The sequence below is a fragment of the Pteropus medius genome, unplaced genomic scaffold (genome assembly GCF_902729225.1).
Source record: "Pteropus medius unplaced genomic scaffold, Ma_sr-lr_union100, whole genome shotgun sequence".
NCBI classification, from domain to species: domain Eukaryota; kingdom Metazoa; phylum Chordata; class Mammalia; order Chiroptera; family Pteropodidae; genus Pteropus; species Pteropus medius.
The window spans coordinates 12,999,887-13,014,834 of record NW_024340849.1 but is presented as its reverse complement, the minus strand read 5'-3'; the positions used below and the strand labels follow the sequence as shown (position 1 = coordinate 13,014,834).

General features: G+C 41.4%; 1 protein-coding gene across 1 annotated transcript in view; it reads left to right on the top strand.

Annotated features, from left to right (window-relative positions):
• ONECUT2 (one cut homeobox 2) overlaps positions 1-14,582 on the top strand; it is a 48,447-nt gene extending 33,865 nt beyond the window's left edge. The window contains 1 exon segment of the mRNA XM_039840938.1: positions 2,500-14,582. Within this exon segment, the coding sequence (XP_039696872.1) occupies positions 2,500-2,786 (287 nt within the window). The 3' untranslated portion in view covers positions 2,787-14,582.
• Positions 14,583-14,948: the final 366 nt, after the last annotated feature.

Sequence of the window (14,948 nt, the reverse complement as noted above, 5' to 3'; positions counted from 1 at the left end):
CCCTGCCCCACACTGTGAAAATCAGAACCTCTGGAGGTGGGCTCGAGGTGGCCCTGCTGGGTGCCTTTTCTGCAGAGAAAGATAGAGAAACTGAAGGACTGAATTCTTGCCTTGGGTCTGCAGCAAACTTGGAACATGATCTCAAGTCAATCCTTTACCCTTCTGGGTCTCCATTTAGTTTGTTTTAAAATGAAAATAATTCTGCCTGCTTATCTACCTCAGGATGACTGGGGGACTCCAATAAAAGAAGGCAAAAAGGGAGAATTTACATAATGTTACTTCACTTCGGTTCACAGACGTGAACACCATCATTTCCTTTATCCAGATGAGGATGACAGGCACTGAGAGGTAAAGTAATTTGCCGAGGTCCCGAGTCTCGTAGGCGAGGGAGCCCAGATTTGAATTCAGGCATGTCTGGGCTCCAGAGCTTTCTGTTCAGGAAAGGTGCTCCTCTGAGATTTTAGAAGCCAAGTAGATGCTTGGTCGTCAATCTGAAGCCTGTGGACCAGCAGCATCACCTGGGAGCTTGTTAGGAATGCAGATTCTCAGGCCGCAGCCCAAGCTGACTGCATTTGAACGAGCTCTCCAGGTGACTCCTGTGCCCCCAAAAGATTGGAAGTACTGTTGTGGAAGGCTTGAGATTAGACAAGAGAAGACATGTGAAAATGAGGTTATGGTAAACAGGCATCCGACAAAAATGTGAGGTCCTCGCATATCTGAGCAAAGAAGAAATCATTACTGGGGGACTCCTGTGAGAGGAAGGAAGGTACTTGAGTCCACACTGCAGCGGGGCAGGCCTTATCTGAGAAGTCCAAACCTCCCAGGGGAACGGGTTTTAAGATGGAAACAAATTGTGTGTGCATGTGTGTATTTAAAATTCAAAGATAATAGGGTTATTTTTATTTTTCAAAATGGAAGAAAGAAAAGTCAGGAAGAAAACGTTTAGCAAAGCATAATGTTGTCACTTTTCATTTATCTCGGGAGCGATTCCTTTATGGCAGACAGCAACCGCCAGGGAAGATGGCCAGCTAGGTGGGGGGAAGTTCAGCTTCCAGAATATCATTTCTGTGAGGGTTGGTCCTCTGCTTAACATCCTAAGACCCATCAGAGGCTATTTCCCTGGTCCTCAGACTGCAGCAGAGAGGGGCCCCAGCACAGGATGCTCACTCAGAATGCAACAAGCGGCAAATGCCCTGGCCCAGGGATCGGAAGCGACACTTGCAAACCAAGGCTTTGAGAAGTATGGGAAAGCATCCAGGTAGCACCCCAAACTGCTAGCCTTGAGAGGGCAACGTCAGTCCAGGGCAAAGAGATTCTCCACGTGGGGCCGGAATGAGCAGCAGGATCTGCTTCGGGGAAGAGTGCCCGATGCCAGGCCTTTGGTCCCTCCTTGCCTTCCCCGGCTTAGCTCTGCCGAGGCTGCTGACACCCCTGGGTGAGCTGGGGTTTCTTTCCAGTAATTTTTAACACATGTTCTCCTGCTGAAATTTGTGATTTGTATGTGCTGTGTTATTTAGCCCTTAGAAAGGTTCAATTTTGGTCTGTTTTCTGAGACTAAATCTGTAAAGTATACATTCCTGAAGGTGTCAGGATACCACTTATCGGCAGCTCAAGCATTCATTTATGTTTATGGCCCCAGAAAGAGCCAGTTGGGAATATTACACAGACCTGATCCCTGCTTTCTAGAACGTGTACGGTAAGGCAGAGGTAGTGACACATTAATGTGCTGGATACACATCTGCAAAATCAGAGACTCTGCATATACTAATTGCCCTCTCTAGGACCCTAAGGTCTTGTCGTTGTAACTTTGGGTTCTTCTACCACCCTCAGCCCTTGCCTTCCTGGACTGGCTTCGTTTTAGCCAAATTAGAATTAGCTAAACCAATATTTTCATAGTCCTTCTCTCTATTTTTTCTTTTTTTTTTTCCTTGATTTTTCAAAAGTCTGGAAGTAGGGGATTTGGGTCAGGGTAATACCGTCATCTGTCACTTCTAATTTCATTCTTTTAACAATTTTTTGAGTCACGTGGGTACAAGCTTTGATTCTGAGAAATTACACACTTTTAAGTTCGACTTTAGAAAGTAATTTTAGCTCAGCTGTAAACAATTGAAGAGAGTGAATATGAAAGAACCGCCTAATCAGGCTTCCCCTGGGAGCCTGGAGTCATCACTGTCTCATAGCGCCTGATTTTGGAGATAAAGAATTTTGAGGATGTGCTTGTGTGTGTGTTGGAGGCGAGGGGGGAGATGAAAGCAATTGGTTCCAAACCAGGCTGTCTAAATCAGCCCTGCTGTTTCCTCCTTTCTCCCACTAACTGATGCCTTCTATCACCCAGAGATGAACTGGGAAGCCTGGTTATCGACAGCTGGGCAATTTGCACGATAAAGTTTAACAGTTTACAGCACCCCCTCCCCCGCCCCCGTATGACTCTGTCAGTGTTTTCAATGGGTCACCTTCTCAGGTGCCAGGACTGACTCCTTTTTCTCTTTTCCCTTCCAGCGTGCAAACGCAAAGAGCAAGAACCAAATAAAGACAGGAACAATTCCCAGAAGAAATCCCGCCTGGTGTTCACTGACCTCCAACGCCGAACACTCTTTGCTATCTTCAAGGAGAACAAACGCCCATCTAAAGAGATGCAGATCACCATTTCCCAGCAGCTGGGCCTGGAGCTCACAACCGTCAGCAACTTCTTCATGAACGCGCGGCGCCGCAGCCTGGAGAAGTGGCAGGACGACCTGAGCACAGGGGGCTCCTCGTCCACCTCCAGCACTTGTACCAAAGCGTGACGGAAGGACCCGGTTGGGCACAAGTCACCTCCGAATGAGGAAGACAGATACCAAATGAAAACACAAAGGAAAAAGACACCGGATTCTTAGCTGGGGCCCTTCACTGGTGATTTGAAAGCACAATTCTCTTGAAAAGAAACTTCTATTCTAGCTGTAATCATAGGCCAGGTGTTTTTTTGTTTGTTTTTAATGGCTATGGAGTCCACGTGCAAGCTGAAAATGAATCTCTTTGAACCGGACATTGTCCTCTGAGCATGCTAAGCGTCCCAGAAAACCAAATGGGGCCTTCCTGGAGCAAGTTTATTTCAGGGTGGTGTCAGCCAAGCTCAGGATTGCTTAAAACGTCAACAGTCTCAGTCTGGGTCCTATGAACCTCTTGCAGTCAGAGTCCCCACAAGTAACAGTGGGAATTTAGCCTGAGTTTGGGCTCCCAAGATGCTATATTAAGAGGAGACTCTAGCAACCAGAATGACCTCATTTGCTTTCCAAGTGCTTAGCCTCATCATACCACAGTACGCCAAAGTTCACAGCCATAACATAAAAAAACATCAGATTGATAATTACTGAGCACAAGTTTTAAATATGGAAGTTAAAAAAAAAAAATCCAAGGACCTGTTTTTCCAACTCAGGTTTCTTTTCATTAAATGGTTTTGAAAGCTTTAAGTTGATTCAGTGTACAGTTTTCTTTTCCTTACCTCCTGGAAATCTCACGTGGTCTTGGATCCATCAAAACAACAAATCAGTTCACTTGAGCTCAAAGTATCAAGCACAACGAAGACAAACAGAGAAGGAAGGAAGGTTCTGGATTCACCGCATCTGGATTTTCAAGACGCCGACTGTGAAGTCATTAGGGAATCGTTGGGAATATGGCTTCGAGCACATTTTGCAGTTTGCTACAAATTCTGTTTGTACGTAATGCAGACGCACACTCAGGAGGCCAATTTAACTGTTACGGTACATGGAGCAAATGCAGCATTTTAAAAGATCTAGATTTTTTTAGATCATTAATATATCCTTCTTAGTTATTAGTCACCTGGTTCCTCCTATTGTACATTCTGACCACCTCGTAATTCATTCTCAGTCTTTGAGATTTGGGTCGTTCCCTCATCCATCCCATTGGTAGGGACATTTTCAGTGTTTTCTAGCAAGAAATAAATAATTCAAACCATCGCCCATGTTACTGTTATCTAGTCCTAAGTCTCTTCCATTGTTGAGTCATCCTAGCAAAACAGCTGAATAAAACTGGAGAAAATACAGCACACCAAAGAAGCAGAATTCTGCAAACCAAAGACATTTATTACTTGCCATTTTCTAGCCTAAAAATACTGTGATTACTTTTAGAAATCAGAAAACCTCTGCAATTCCGAATGGCATTCAGCTCTTGCATTTGGCTCACCATCAAGCTGAGTGGACCAGCTACACCAAGGACATTAGCCAAGCCACCCAGGGAGTGGCTTTGCCACGCCAGCTCTGGTTTCTGGCTGTCACCTTCCCACAGCAAGCGGGAGAGCGCCCACGGAACTCTGGAAGATTGCAAAGGTCACAATGTGCATATTTACCAGTGAATGGCCCCAGGTGGGCACCATGGGGGTGTTCAAAGCAAGCCAAAAGCTGCAGTGATTCTTTACAGACACTTGAGACTGACTTTTTTATGAATTATTTAATCGAAACCAAAGAAACTTTTTCTGCACCTACTTCTGCAACAAACAAAACTGTCCCATTAAGATGAATAAATACATAAATCAGTGAAAATCACCACCAAGAAGGAAGCACGCCAGAAAAACAAAAACAAAAACAAAAACAAAAACAGTGAGACACACTGTGTTTAAACAGACCTCTTGGGACATTTTTTGGAAGCAGATTCTAAAGAAAGGGTTGAGACAAGAATCGAAATAAGGAAGAGCCTCAGTGGCTGCTGCTTCATTTGACAACTCACACAGTAATCTTAAAGTTGAAGATTGTCTTTAATTTGTGCCTATGCAGTTTTCAAAAGAACACGGAACAGAGCAACAGAAACCTCAACAGCTACAATACCAAAGATGAGGATTTCTCACACCTTTTGTTTCAGTTCATTATCTCCTCTTGCCTGGCTAAAATGCTAATAACGCCATTGATCTGTGTAAAGGTAATCAATTTTGTTTCTGAGCAACAAAAGGAAAAGGTCATTTATTTGATTTTATTGTTTCCCTTTAATTTTGTTTTATGGCTTTCTACCCCAACATGGAATCTCTCAAAAGGTTCCGTGGACTCCGAGTTTAAGATGTTGGGATACTGAGTGCTTCTCTCCTCTCTGCTCCGTAGAGTGTGGGGAATAATGCTGTCACTTGAATATTCTTTGCTTATTTTTTAGACTTGGTTCCTTCTGTATTTAGTCTCACCATCAGGGGAGGGAAAGGGAGTGAGGGTCAGGGTTAGGGGTCGTGATGACACATCCTCACCCGAGCCACAGAACCAAAGAGTTGATAGAGGAATTGACAACCTCGTCTTCATATGATCACTATATCTAACAGGGCTTCATTTGAGGGGTTGGGGGGGTGGGGCAACATGTGAAAATAATTGCCAGTTTCTACTTTTCTATTAGCTTTTTAAAAATCAGCTGTAAAGTTGCATTTCTAAAGAAGATATATATATAATATATGAACACATATATGAATTCAACTTGACATTGGTGATAACCCCAAATTATTGCTGTCCAAATTCATGTCTTGTTTTTGACATTCGTTAAGTATTCAGTTCAGAATTTTGCTCATTTTTCATGCCATCCCAGAGTTCATTTGCCACTGTGGATAATTTGGAGTATTCAGGTTTTTAAAAAAATTCCTGGGAAAGATTGAAAGTCAGGTTTAAGTATTTCAGCATTTAAGCTGCTGATAAATAGATCCATGGTGCAAATGTGTTTTATTTGTATTTGGAGTCATCTCCAAACTATGCCTCAACCATTATCAAGGTGGCAAGTGGGATCCATCCAGCAGACCTGGCCTAGAACTGGGCCAGGGCCACTTGGAAGCTCAGTGGTCCATTCCCACTAGTTCTGGAGGTGAGGCCAGCCCAGAACTCGGTTCTCGAGGAGTTTCTCTGTCCCATCAGGGTGTTCCATATTTTCCTCAGTGAGTAGATCCACCAAAGAGACTTCTCCGAGGGAAGTCCAACTCTCATTACAATGGGTTGATCAGGTTTCCTCAGGGTGGTAATTACCAATTCGTGCAGACAGACCTGTGTGCAACCACGGCTGGCACTAGGGGGAGGCAGTGCTGCAGGTGTGGGTAGGGGGCAGTGCCTCAGTCCTGGAAAGAGCAGGGTTTGAGGAGGGTCCCAGAGTCCCACCCCTGGGAGCCCATTGTCCATTGGGCACCTCCTTGCTCCCACCATGTGGGTCTCCCTTTGCAGAGGCAGCAGCCATGGAGCTATGAAAGAATGTGACTCTCCATGGCTTTTGTAATGCATCCTCCCTGGAGATGTTCCTTAACTTTTCTCTGTGTCTCTTTGTCTCTTTCTCATACTTCATGTCTCCTTTATCGAATGACCAAAAAAAGAAAAGAAAAGAAAAAAAAGAAACATATTTCAGCAAGGGAATGCTCCACGTGGGTTGATAAGAATGAATTTCAACTTGTGTATTTCCAAATGGATCCTTGTGACTTGTGGCCAATGGAAATGGTGGTTCTTATTGAGAGGAGATCGGGGAACCAAGCCTGCTTGGTTTCATTAGTGATTCCTTGGCCCTTAGCATCTGGGTCTCTGGCATCCTCTGAAGAGGCTGCCTTTGTAGCCTGAGATTTCAACACTGTCAGCCAGGTGTAGTCACATGCACCCTCTGTCTCCTGGTGACCTGAGGAAGATGTCATAATGTTAAAAAGGCAAGAACTTCCTTCCAAGGACTTCTGATAAATGTCTCATACCAGATAATGTCACACCAGAGAGAAATGCTTGTTTTTAAAACATTATTTACATACATACATAAATACATGTATGTATCTATATACGTATCAAAAATTTAAGCCCTACAGAATTTCAGTTTGTTAAAAATCTGAAAGAAAAAAAAGTCCTGCAAATCGAAAGGTAATAGAATTTGACCTATGAGTTTCCTCAAGCATTTTAAAAACTTACTATAATAATTTCAGGGAAAATAACCGTTTGGTCTTGGCTATAGTTTAGGATGCATTTCCTTCATCCAGGAAAAATTTGGGGCATGCCTCAGCCATCAGTTATGAAAGGGGCAGTTGAAAGGATGGTTCTAAATCAAAACTCACATTCTCGAGGCAACAGAAATCCAAAGGCTATTGAGTGGAAAAATACCCTTCTCTATTCCTTTAGGCTTGCTTTACTTTTGTTTAGTACTGGGGATATAATTATTTCATTCTAGGAAATTTTTCTTTTTTAAAGGGAAACAGCAACAACAATAAAAATTCAACCCTGACATTAAAGGCTTTTCCAGAACGTAAAATAGTGTATAGGTGGTACCACTTAAAGGTACAGGTGAGAATGAGTCGTGAAGGACCCAGGTTGATGCTTTCTCCGTAGAGATTAGAGTACTGCCTCTGTAGCATCTCTTTTCCCACAGGTTCTTGGCAATTGTGGGTTTAGGAAATTCAAGCTAATTTTCATTTCTAGCTAAAATAAAACCAAAATTAGGACAGTAACTCTGATACACACACATGTATCTACATGCATTTTTGTAAGTCAAAGCCAATGTATTTCAAAGCCAAATATAATTTACCTTTTATATGATCAGCCATTTTACCTTATCTCTGCTGGGTACCTATCTATTAGTGCCAATAAATTAAAGTTAAACAGATTTTTAAAAATCGTTACCACCTGGATTCAAGGGTGGACGCTTCCCCACTTTTGAAAATGCTGGTAGAATTACAGAAGTGTTTGTATGATCACCATTAAGCAGTGGCATGACAACATCCTTTTGTGGTAAACTCTAATTTTCAGAAAGTTGTAAAAGAGGAGTTTTTAGAACAGGCCGGGTTCCAATGTTATTGAATAATAATGGACTCTATGAAAAAGTAGAGGGAAAAAAAATGATACACGTGGTTCAGGATGACCCCAAGGCCCAGACACAAGCACTGTGAAGATAACTGTCACGATTCCTAACAGATCAGAGCTGATTTTTTGTTGTTGTTGCTGCTGCTGTTGTGTGAGTCAGACTTGGTAGCCTAAGCAGGAAGAGTGAGTGAGAAATGGCGGACGGAGAAGGGACAGAGCTGGTGCCTATAACTTTCCGATGTTTACCTATAAGACTGGATAGCTTAATAATTTTGTACCTTTAAGTCCAGGTCACCTCTAAAACAGCAGGAGAGTCTAGTTATTAAATACGGCTACAAAATCCTTACTAAAGGAAGAAGGGGCGCCTGAATTTGTTGTATAAATATCCTAAGTTAGTGACATTGGCTTTAAATATGGATGTCTCTATCTATTTTCTACCCATGATTTGTTTCCTTCTAAGGGCCAGGGGAAGGGAGGGTTTGTTTGTTTTAGAAAGTCTCAGAATGCATTATAAATACAATAATAATTATTAAAATATAGGGCTTCACATAGGTAGACACAAAGCTTATAACTGAGGCTGATGAGTTATTTGCATGGATCCCACAGGGACTGGAGATGCTCATTGTTCTTAGATATCGAAATGACTCTGACAGTCCGAGGCAAGTTAAAACTAGAGCCCAAGTTTTCCTTATCTTTCCTTATGGGTTTTTGAGTTCGATGACTGGAATTAACCAGCTAATACCTTTCTAGTAGAGAAAATGTGTATAGGAAAAAATACATCGCTACATGTTTGTTCATTCCATGGAAGTCTACCACTCTGCTCCATTATTAGCAACAGGCATTTTGAATAGCATAAACCTTGGTAGATACATTTGCCTAAAGTTTATACAGTCTGTCAGCTTGAGTGTACACAGATTTAGATGCATCTTTCGACATGTATTCTCATAGGTGTCCTTAAAACAACACACATTATCTATGTGTGTCGAGACTGCACAGACATCTCCATACATACACACTGTCATCTGTTACAATAAATTTTCAATGATCGTTTAACACGTATGTGGTACTTCTGCAATGTACAATGTTTTCATTATTTATTGTAACATTGAAAACTAAAGTGCAGGAAAGGAAAAGTATCCCAGCACCTTCCTTGCGAACACTTGGAATTACTTTCATTTGGGCACATCCAAGATAAACTCAACTTTCAAGAAAACCTTGGATATTATTTAATCATCTGTGTAAGAATGATACATATGCTTGATGACTTCGGTTGAATAGCTTTATTCTGGATCTCTCATCACTAAAGCTAAATCCAAAGACCTGAAAAGGGACAAAAAGAAAAAAAAAAAGAAAAAGAAGGAAAAAACTGATAGGGAAAAAGTGGGCTCTGGCTTCCAGGGGTGACACCATGGTGACGTGGTATTGTGGGGGGCTGCGCTAGCTAGAAGGGGGAAGTGGTGATTTATTTCTCATGCTTCTCTCATCAAAATGGTCTTTGTGAATGAGAAAGTTTTAGAGGTTCTAATTCCTGTTTTACTTTCATTTAACCTCATCGAGAGGGGTTATACATTTTGTCCATCAAAAAAAGAAGACAGCCTAAAGAAACACTTTTTTTTTTTTCCTTGCCTTTTCTGGGTTTTGACGCAACGAGCTGAGTACCATTAATGTAATTAATTTATTTATATTAGTTTCTAGTACAGAAATGTATAGGATTTGGGAAATTGTTTAATCGTCCTTCCTTAGTTTGATTTTACTCCTCGTGCTTATTTATCAAAATCTAGACCAGTGGTGCATCGGAGATGCAAGATCACTTTTAGAATTCTCTTGAAGGTTAGTTTGCTTTATAAAGCAGTGAAATTCTGTTACAGACAGGGAAGAAATACAAGTTACAAAATAAAAAAAGAATTGAGGTATGTTTCCTTCTTGAATTAACTTTGAAAATAGTTTAAACAACAATTATTAAATTATTTAAGTTCGCAGCCCCACCTGGTACCAGGCGAACTTCACCTACTAATTATTGGGGCCCGCAGAGCCTTCGTAGTGTAACTTATTTATTTAACTTATTCGGCATCTGCGAAAGGTGCACTGTATAGTTTATCTTTTTTATTTAAAACGACAGAGAGCACTACAGTTGGTTCGCTGTCAGAACGACAGAGCAAAGTTGGTGGACAAGCAATGACGATTCAACCCAAGCGTGTACATTCAGAAAACATGAGCCGAGACCCTGCTTCCCGAGCCTGGATTTCGGGGCTTCTATACAGAGACTGGAAAAAATACATTTAAAAAAAATCGTAACAGCAAAAAGAGAGAAACCCTTAACACTAGCTGCTTCCAAGGATGAACTCTGTGTGTGTAAGACAACAAAACAAAAAAAGAGGAAAAAAAAAAAGCAGAAAAAAGGAAAAACTTTCTATTTCTAGTGAGAACCAAAGAAGGCTACCTCACTGACTTTTTCCATTTGTAATTTTAATCGTGTTGATGACACCAAAGATACCAAAGATTTCTTTCTCTGTGCGGTCTGCATTTTGCTTGTGCTCTTTTATGATTTTAACTATTCTCTCTGACATATGGTATGTACAGCCACAGCTCAGATATCCCAAAGAAAGAATTATCTATGCGACAGCGGCTGCTAATTTGGAAAGGGATATTTTCTGTGTTTCTCATTTATTCGCTGTCCCCACCGCAAGTTTAGATGCTGCTAATTTGGATTGCATTCCTTAAATTCCAGTTCCAAATGGGTGAAGAAGACTGGTTGGAAGTGGCCTTCTATCCTAGCCATGACCTTGTCCCTGCTTTGGAGCCACCACAGTAAATATGTCCAGTACTGGACCATAGAAAATCTAATCAGCTGGGAAGGACCTTAGAAATTTAGTCCAACCTACAGAGCCTGGAGCAGTGAAATAGCTGAGATTAATAGCTGTATAGAGGCAAAGCCCAGCCAGGCCTCCTGCCTCCCGCTCCAGTGCTATACCCATTGCTCAGAGCTACCTCTGCCAGAGATGGGCCACACGTTGGCAAAGAGGAAGGTGGCAATCCTTAACATCTTCAGTCGGTAAAAACAGTCACAGGCATTTATTTCAGTGTCTGTCTAGTTAGAACCTCAGCAGAAAGTCACATGTGGTCAGTTACTTGTAAAGGTGGCCAGCCTTGAAATATTAGGGCCCATAGAAAGGTTTTTGCCCCAAAAGTACACATTGATTCAGTGTGATCACGGTTGGGGCTCCCCATTACAAAGTGTCATATATATATATATATATATATATATACACTTTTCATTCAGTGGGGAGAAAGTTTGTTCTTGGTCTGATGACTTTAACTGTTATGGATATTTCAGGTCAGTATCAGAGAAGGGAAATTTGATCACTCTTTGCACATGTGACATTTAAGCTGTTTAGCTTTTTACTTTTTCTCTTGACCTGTAGGTGTTTGTATTTTGTTTCTAGGTCCACTCTGTATTTATGAGAGAAGATTAAACCTTACATCATTTGGATGCTAAAGGATTGTCGTAAATGAAAGATGACCCCAAAATTTCCAGAGGAATAGATAGGCCAGATTAAGAAATGATTAAAGTTACTTCTCTCTTCCCTTCTTACTCATGAAATTAATTGGTCTTCTTTAGATTTCAGTAAATGGTTAAATCACTATTCAGATCCATTCATCAGAGTGATTTACTTGTTAGCCAATGAGTCATTCTCAGCTTTTGACTAGATGGGGTTTAGACACATGCAAAGATCTCCCTGTCATCTGTATGCCTCTATATCGAGTACTGGCATTTTGCATTTCACGTGTTATAGTTATCTTTGAGCTTTTGAAGAGACCATTTAGATATAGAAGCTAAGAAGGGAAAAGACCAATCAACACATCCATTCCACACCTTGGCAGAGTGTTGCTAGTAGAGGAATTTAGAAGGCAGATGGACAGACTTGAGGGAACACTTATCCCTTTCTGTAGTTTTCCAAGCAGCATACTGACGTGTGAAAGTTCTCTCCTGCCCAGATAAGCTCAGAGCTCCAACTTCCCACTATACATGGCAAACTCGTAAGCCCTTCCTTCCAGACAGCAAATGGTGTTAGCTTTCTCCCCAAACTCCTATTGGAAATAGAATTCTGAGAGTAGCTGGGAGACACAACAAAGAAGATCTGATGGGGAGCAGCAGAGTGCGCCCCCCGAGCAAACACCACCGCCTTCCTACCGCCAGACGCCTGCAAGAGGGGACCTAAAGAGCAATGACAGCCTGAACACAGAAAACATCCCCAGTTGGCAGACCCCTCCTCAGCAATCCCCCCTCAGCCTCATGCTTCACTTGCAAAGTGTGACATAACCACGGGACGAGTGCCTTGCTTGAACCAAAGCAACGATTTAGCCAGTCTGGACCTCTCTGTGCTTTTTTTAATCCTTCCTGTGAATACCTCAGCTTCAACTGGGCCTCCATACAGTAATTTGGTGGGCTTATTGTACTGTGGTGCTTTGCAATGCAACCCTGCAAAGAACAAGATTTGTACTAATACCAAAGGTTCTTTCTCTCTGTCTCTTCCTTCCGCTCCCCTGTCCTCCTCCCTTTTCTAGTTCTTCATGGTTCCAAAGCTTTAATATGAACCTGGGCATGTTGGCAATGCAGACCGCGCAATTCCTTACCGAATTTTCTCAGATATACCTCATAGATAATAGTGTTTAGAGTAATGTTATTATAGCGTATGTAATAAATTATTCACTGTTTCTTTTGGTAACTGTGATTTAAAAAAAGAAAAAAGAAAAAAAAGCTTTATACGTTTTAGGTTGTGCTTTTGTAATAGACAAAAAGGTGCGCTTAAAAATGTATGTTCTTTTTTTTCCCCTTTGGATTTTATTTATTCTGGATTGGGGAAAGTTGCAGAATGAGCCCAAAGTTTACAGTTTCATATTTTGCTGAAGAAACAATCTGTGTTCATTTGCTCTGTTAAAAGAAATTATTTTCTACATTTGTGCTACTTGGTCTGAACAATTAATTGTTCTGTGTTAACAGTGTAGTATTATAATTAGCAACTGCCAATCAGTGCTATAATTTTATGCATGAGGCTAAAAAATTAGCAGTGTGATGCATTGTGGTTCTAATAGCAACATTTCATTTTGAACTAGATCTTCCCCTTTGGTTCAGTGGACTTTATTTATGCATGGGTGCCCATCGTTTGTTAGCAGTTGTGGAACAGTTGTGTATGCATTAAACTGTGAAAATGTACACAGTTCAGCCTCAGACAGTGGTAATATTGCTTTTATTGAGGACATTTCACCTCAAAAATACCTTTACATCTGTTGGGATTTCAAAAGGAGTCAGATCAAATTGAGTTCAAATTTTACGAGACAGGTCATTCCAAGTTTGAGTTGGCCAACTTGCAGTCCACGATTAGGATCCTCATAACCCAACTGTCTCGTGCTGTATGAGAGGGGTTTGGGAGTAAGCAATGAAAAACGACTCAACTCTGCATTTTTAATTTCCGCTAAAAGGAGTCGTTTTGACTTTATGTTCATGACCTCAGACCTAACTGGCCATGTCTGTGGAGAAGCAGAGTCATCCAGTTCTTGCCTCTCCCGGGTCTCTGCTTGGGAATGGCCACCTCAGCTGTGCTTGGTTTTTCTAATATTTTGTTATCAGGTCATACCCAGTAGAAACTCAAATGGTATCAATATCAATAATTATTCTCTGGGTTGGTTGGTTTCTCCTTTTTTTTGTCCATTCTCCTGGAGAACTCCACCAACTATTCCAGTGATTTGGGCAAAAATAGATGGCCCTTCCCCATAACGTCACCTGTGCAGCCATATCATGGTTCTTCCTCCCTAGAGTCAGAGGTGACTCTAACGTACTCTCTCCTGCCCGCCCAACAATGTCACATCTGTCCTAAAGGGGATAGAGGTCGTTTTGAAACCCAATTTAGGAAGACCCTCTTGGTTTAAACTCCCCAGTTACTCTAAGGCCTCTATATCTCAAAAAGTATTTTTTCAGTTGCATTGGATTGGGCAAACTTGTTCATTCTTATATTTTGGTTCTGAGATCCATTCTCAAGTTTCACACCTATTTCCCAAACCAATATGCTTGACATAAAGCCAAATCAACTGCCAAGCTCACTTTGCATGGGAGAGTGCAGCTTAGGACACAGTGGTGGGAAAGCGACCGTCTGCTATGCAAAATATTCGCAGTCACCAATAGGAGAGCATTCATATTACTTGTCAATGAGAATATACTGGGAGTTCGCTTTCATTAATACAAAGAAACATTTTTATTTGGCCTTATAAAGTGTATTGTGATCATGAAAGCTTTGAAATAGTCTTTTTAATTTCTCCCTGTATTAATCTGCCAAAGATGGGAATGGATACAAGGATTTTAAGTCGGCTTTTGTAAGACAGTTAATGATTGTAATAGTGTTGCATCTTCCAGAAAGCTTTATATGTTTTCCACAATAAACCAAATCAATATTTGTTTCAGTAAAGTTCTCCTCACATTCACAAACCCACTGTTTCTCTTGATACAGATATTGTAGTATCTATACAAGGTTCAGATGCATTTTCCATCCAAAGTAACAGAGGAGTGTCTGAGACATGAGTGTGCCCAGCCCTTTTGATTACAAGTAAGACATGGGACTGGCTCACTAGCATTTGCCAAGAAGACTTGTCTTATAACTCTTGAGGTATATTTTGTTATGTCATTTTATGTCTTTTTTTTTTTTTAACTTTGTGGAAAGTGATATGTTGAATCAAGTGTAAGCTGAGTTTTCCAGACAACTGAAGTAGCTACGTCGTGAATGTTATTTTGTTATTAAAAGGGTTTTTACTCGATGCTTTGTGCCAGTGGATGTCCTTTTCCTTGGAGACACGGAACTATCAATTTACCTCAGCTTGGCCTGGATTTCTCTCCTGCTCTCGTGGGGAATGTGGGCCTGACCTGGGAAATGGAAGGTCATGAGCTAAAAAGTAGATTTTCACACTAGGAAGAGATTTCCATAACATCAGTTGTAAAAAGAGCTGGGCCCAAACTTTCTAAACTCACTCTTGACCCCAACATGTCTATGAAATCCCTTGGCCTTCAGCATATGCCAGCATGATGGTGGGCCTGAATTCTTACAGGAAAGGCAAGAACAAAAAATAGCAATCCTGACTCTTCTGTGGCCCACCAGGCACTGACTGCCCTTCCCCCAAGCTGGG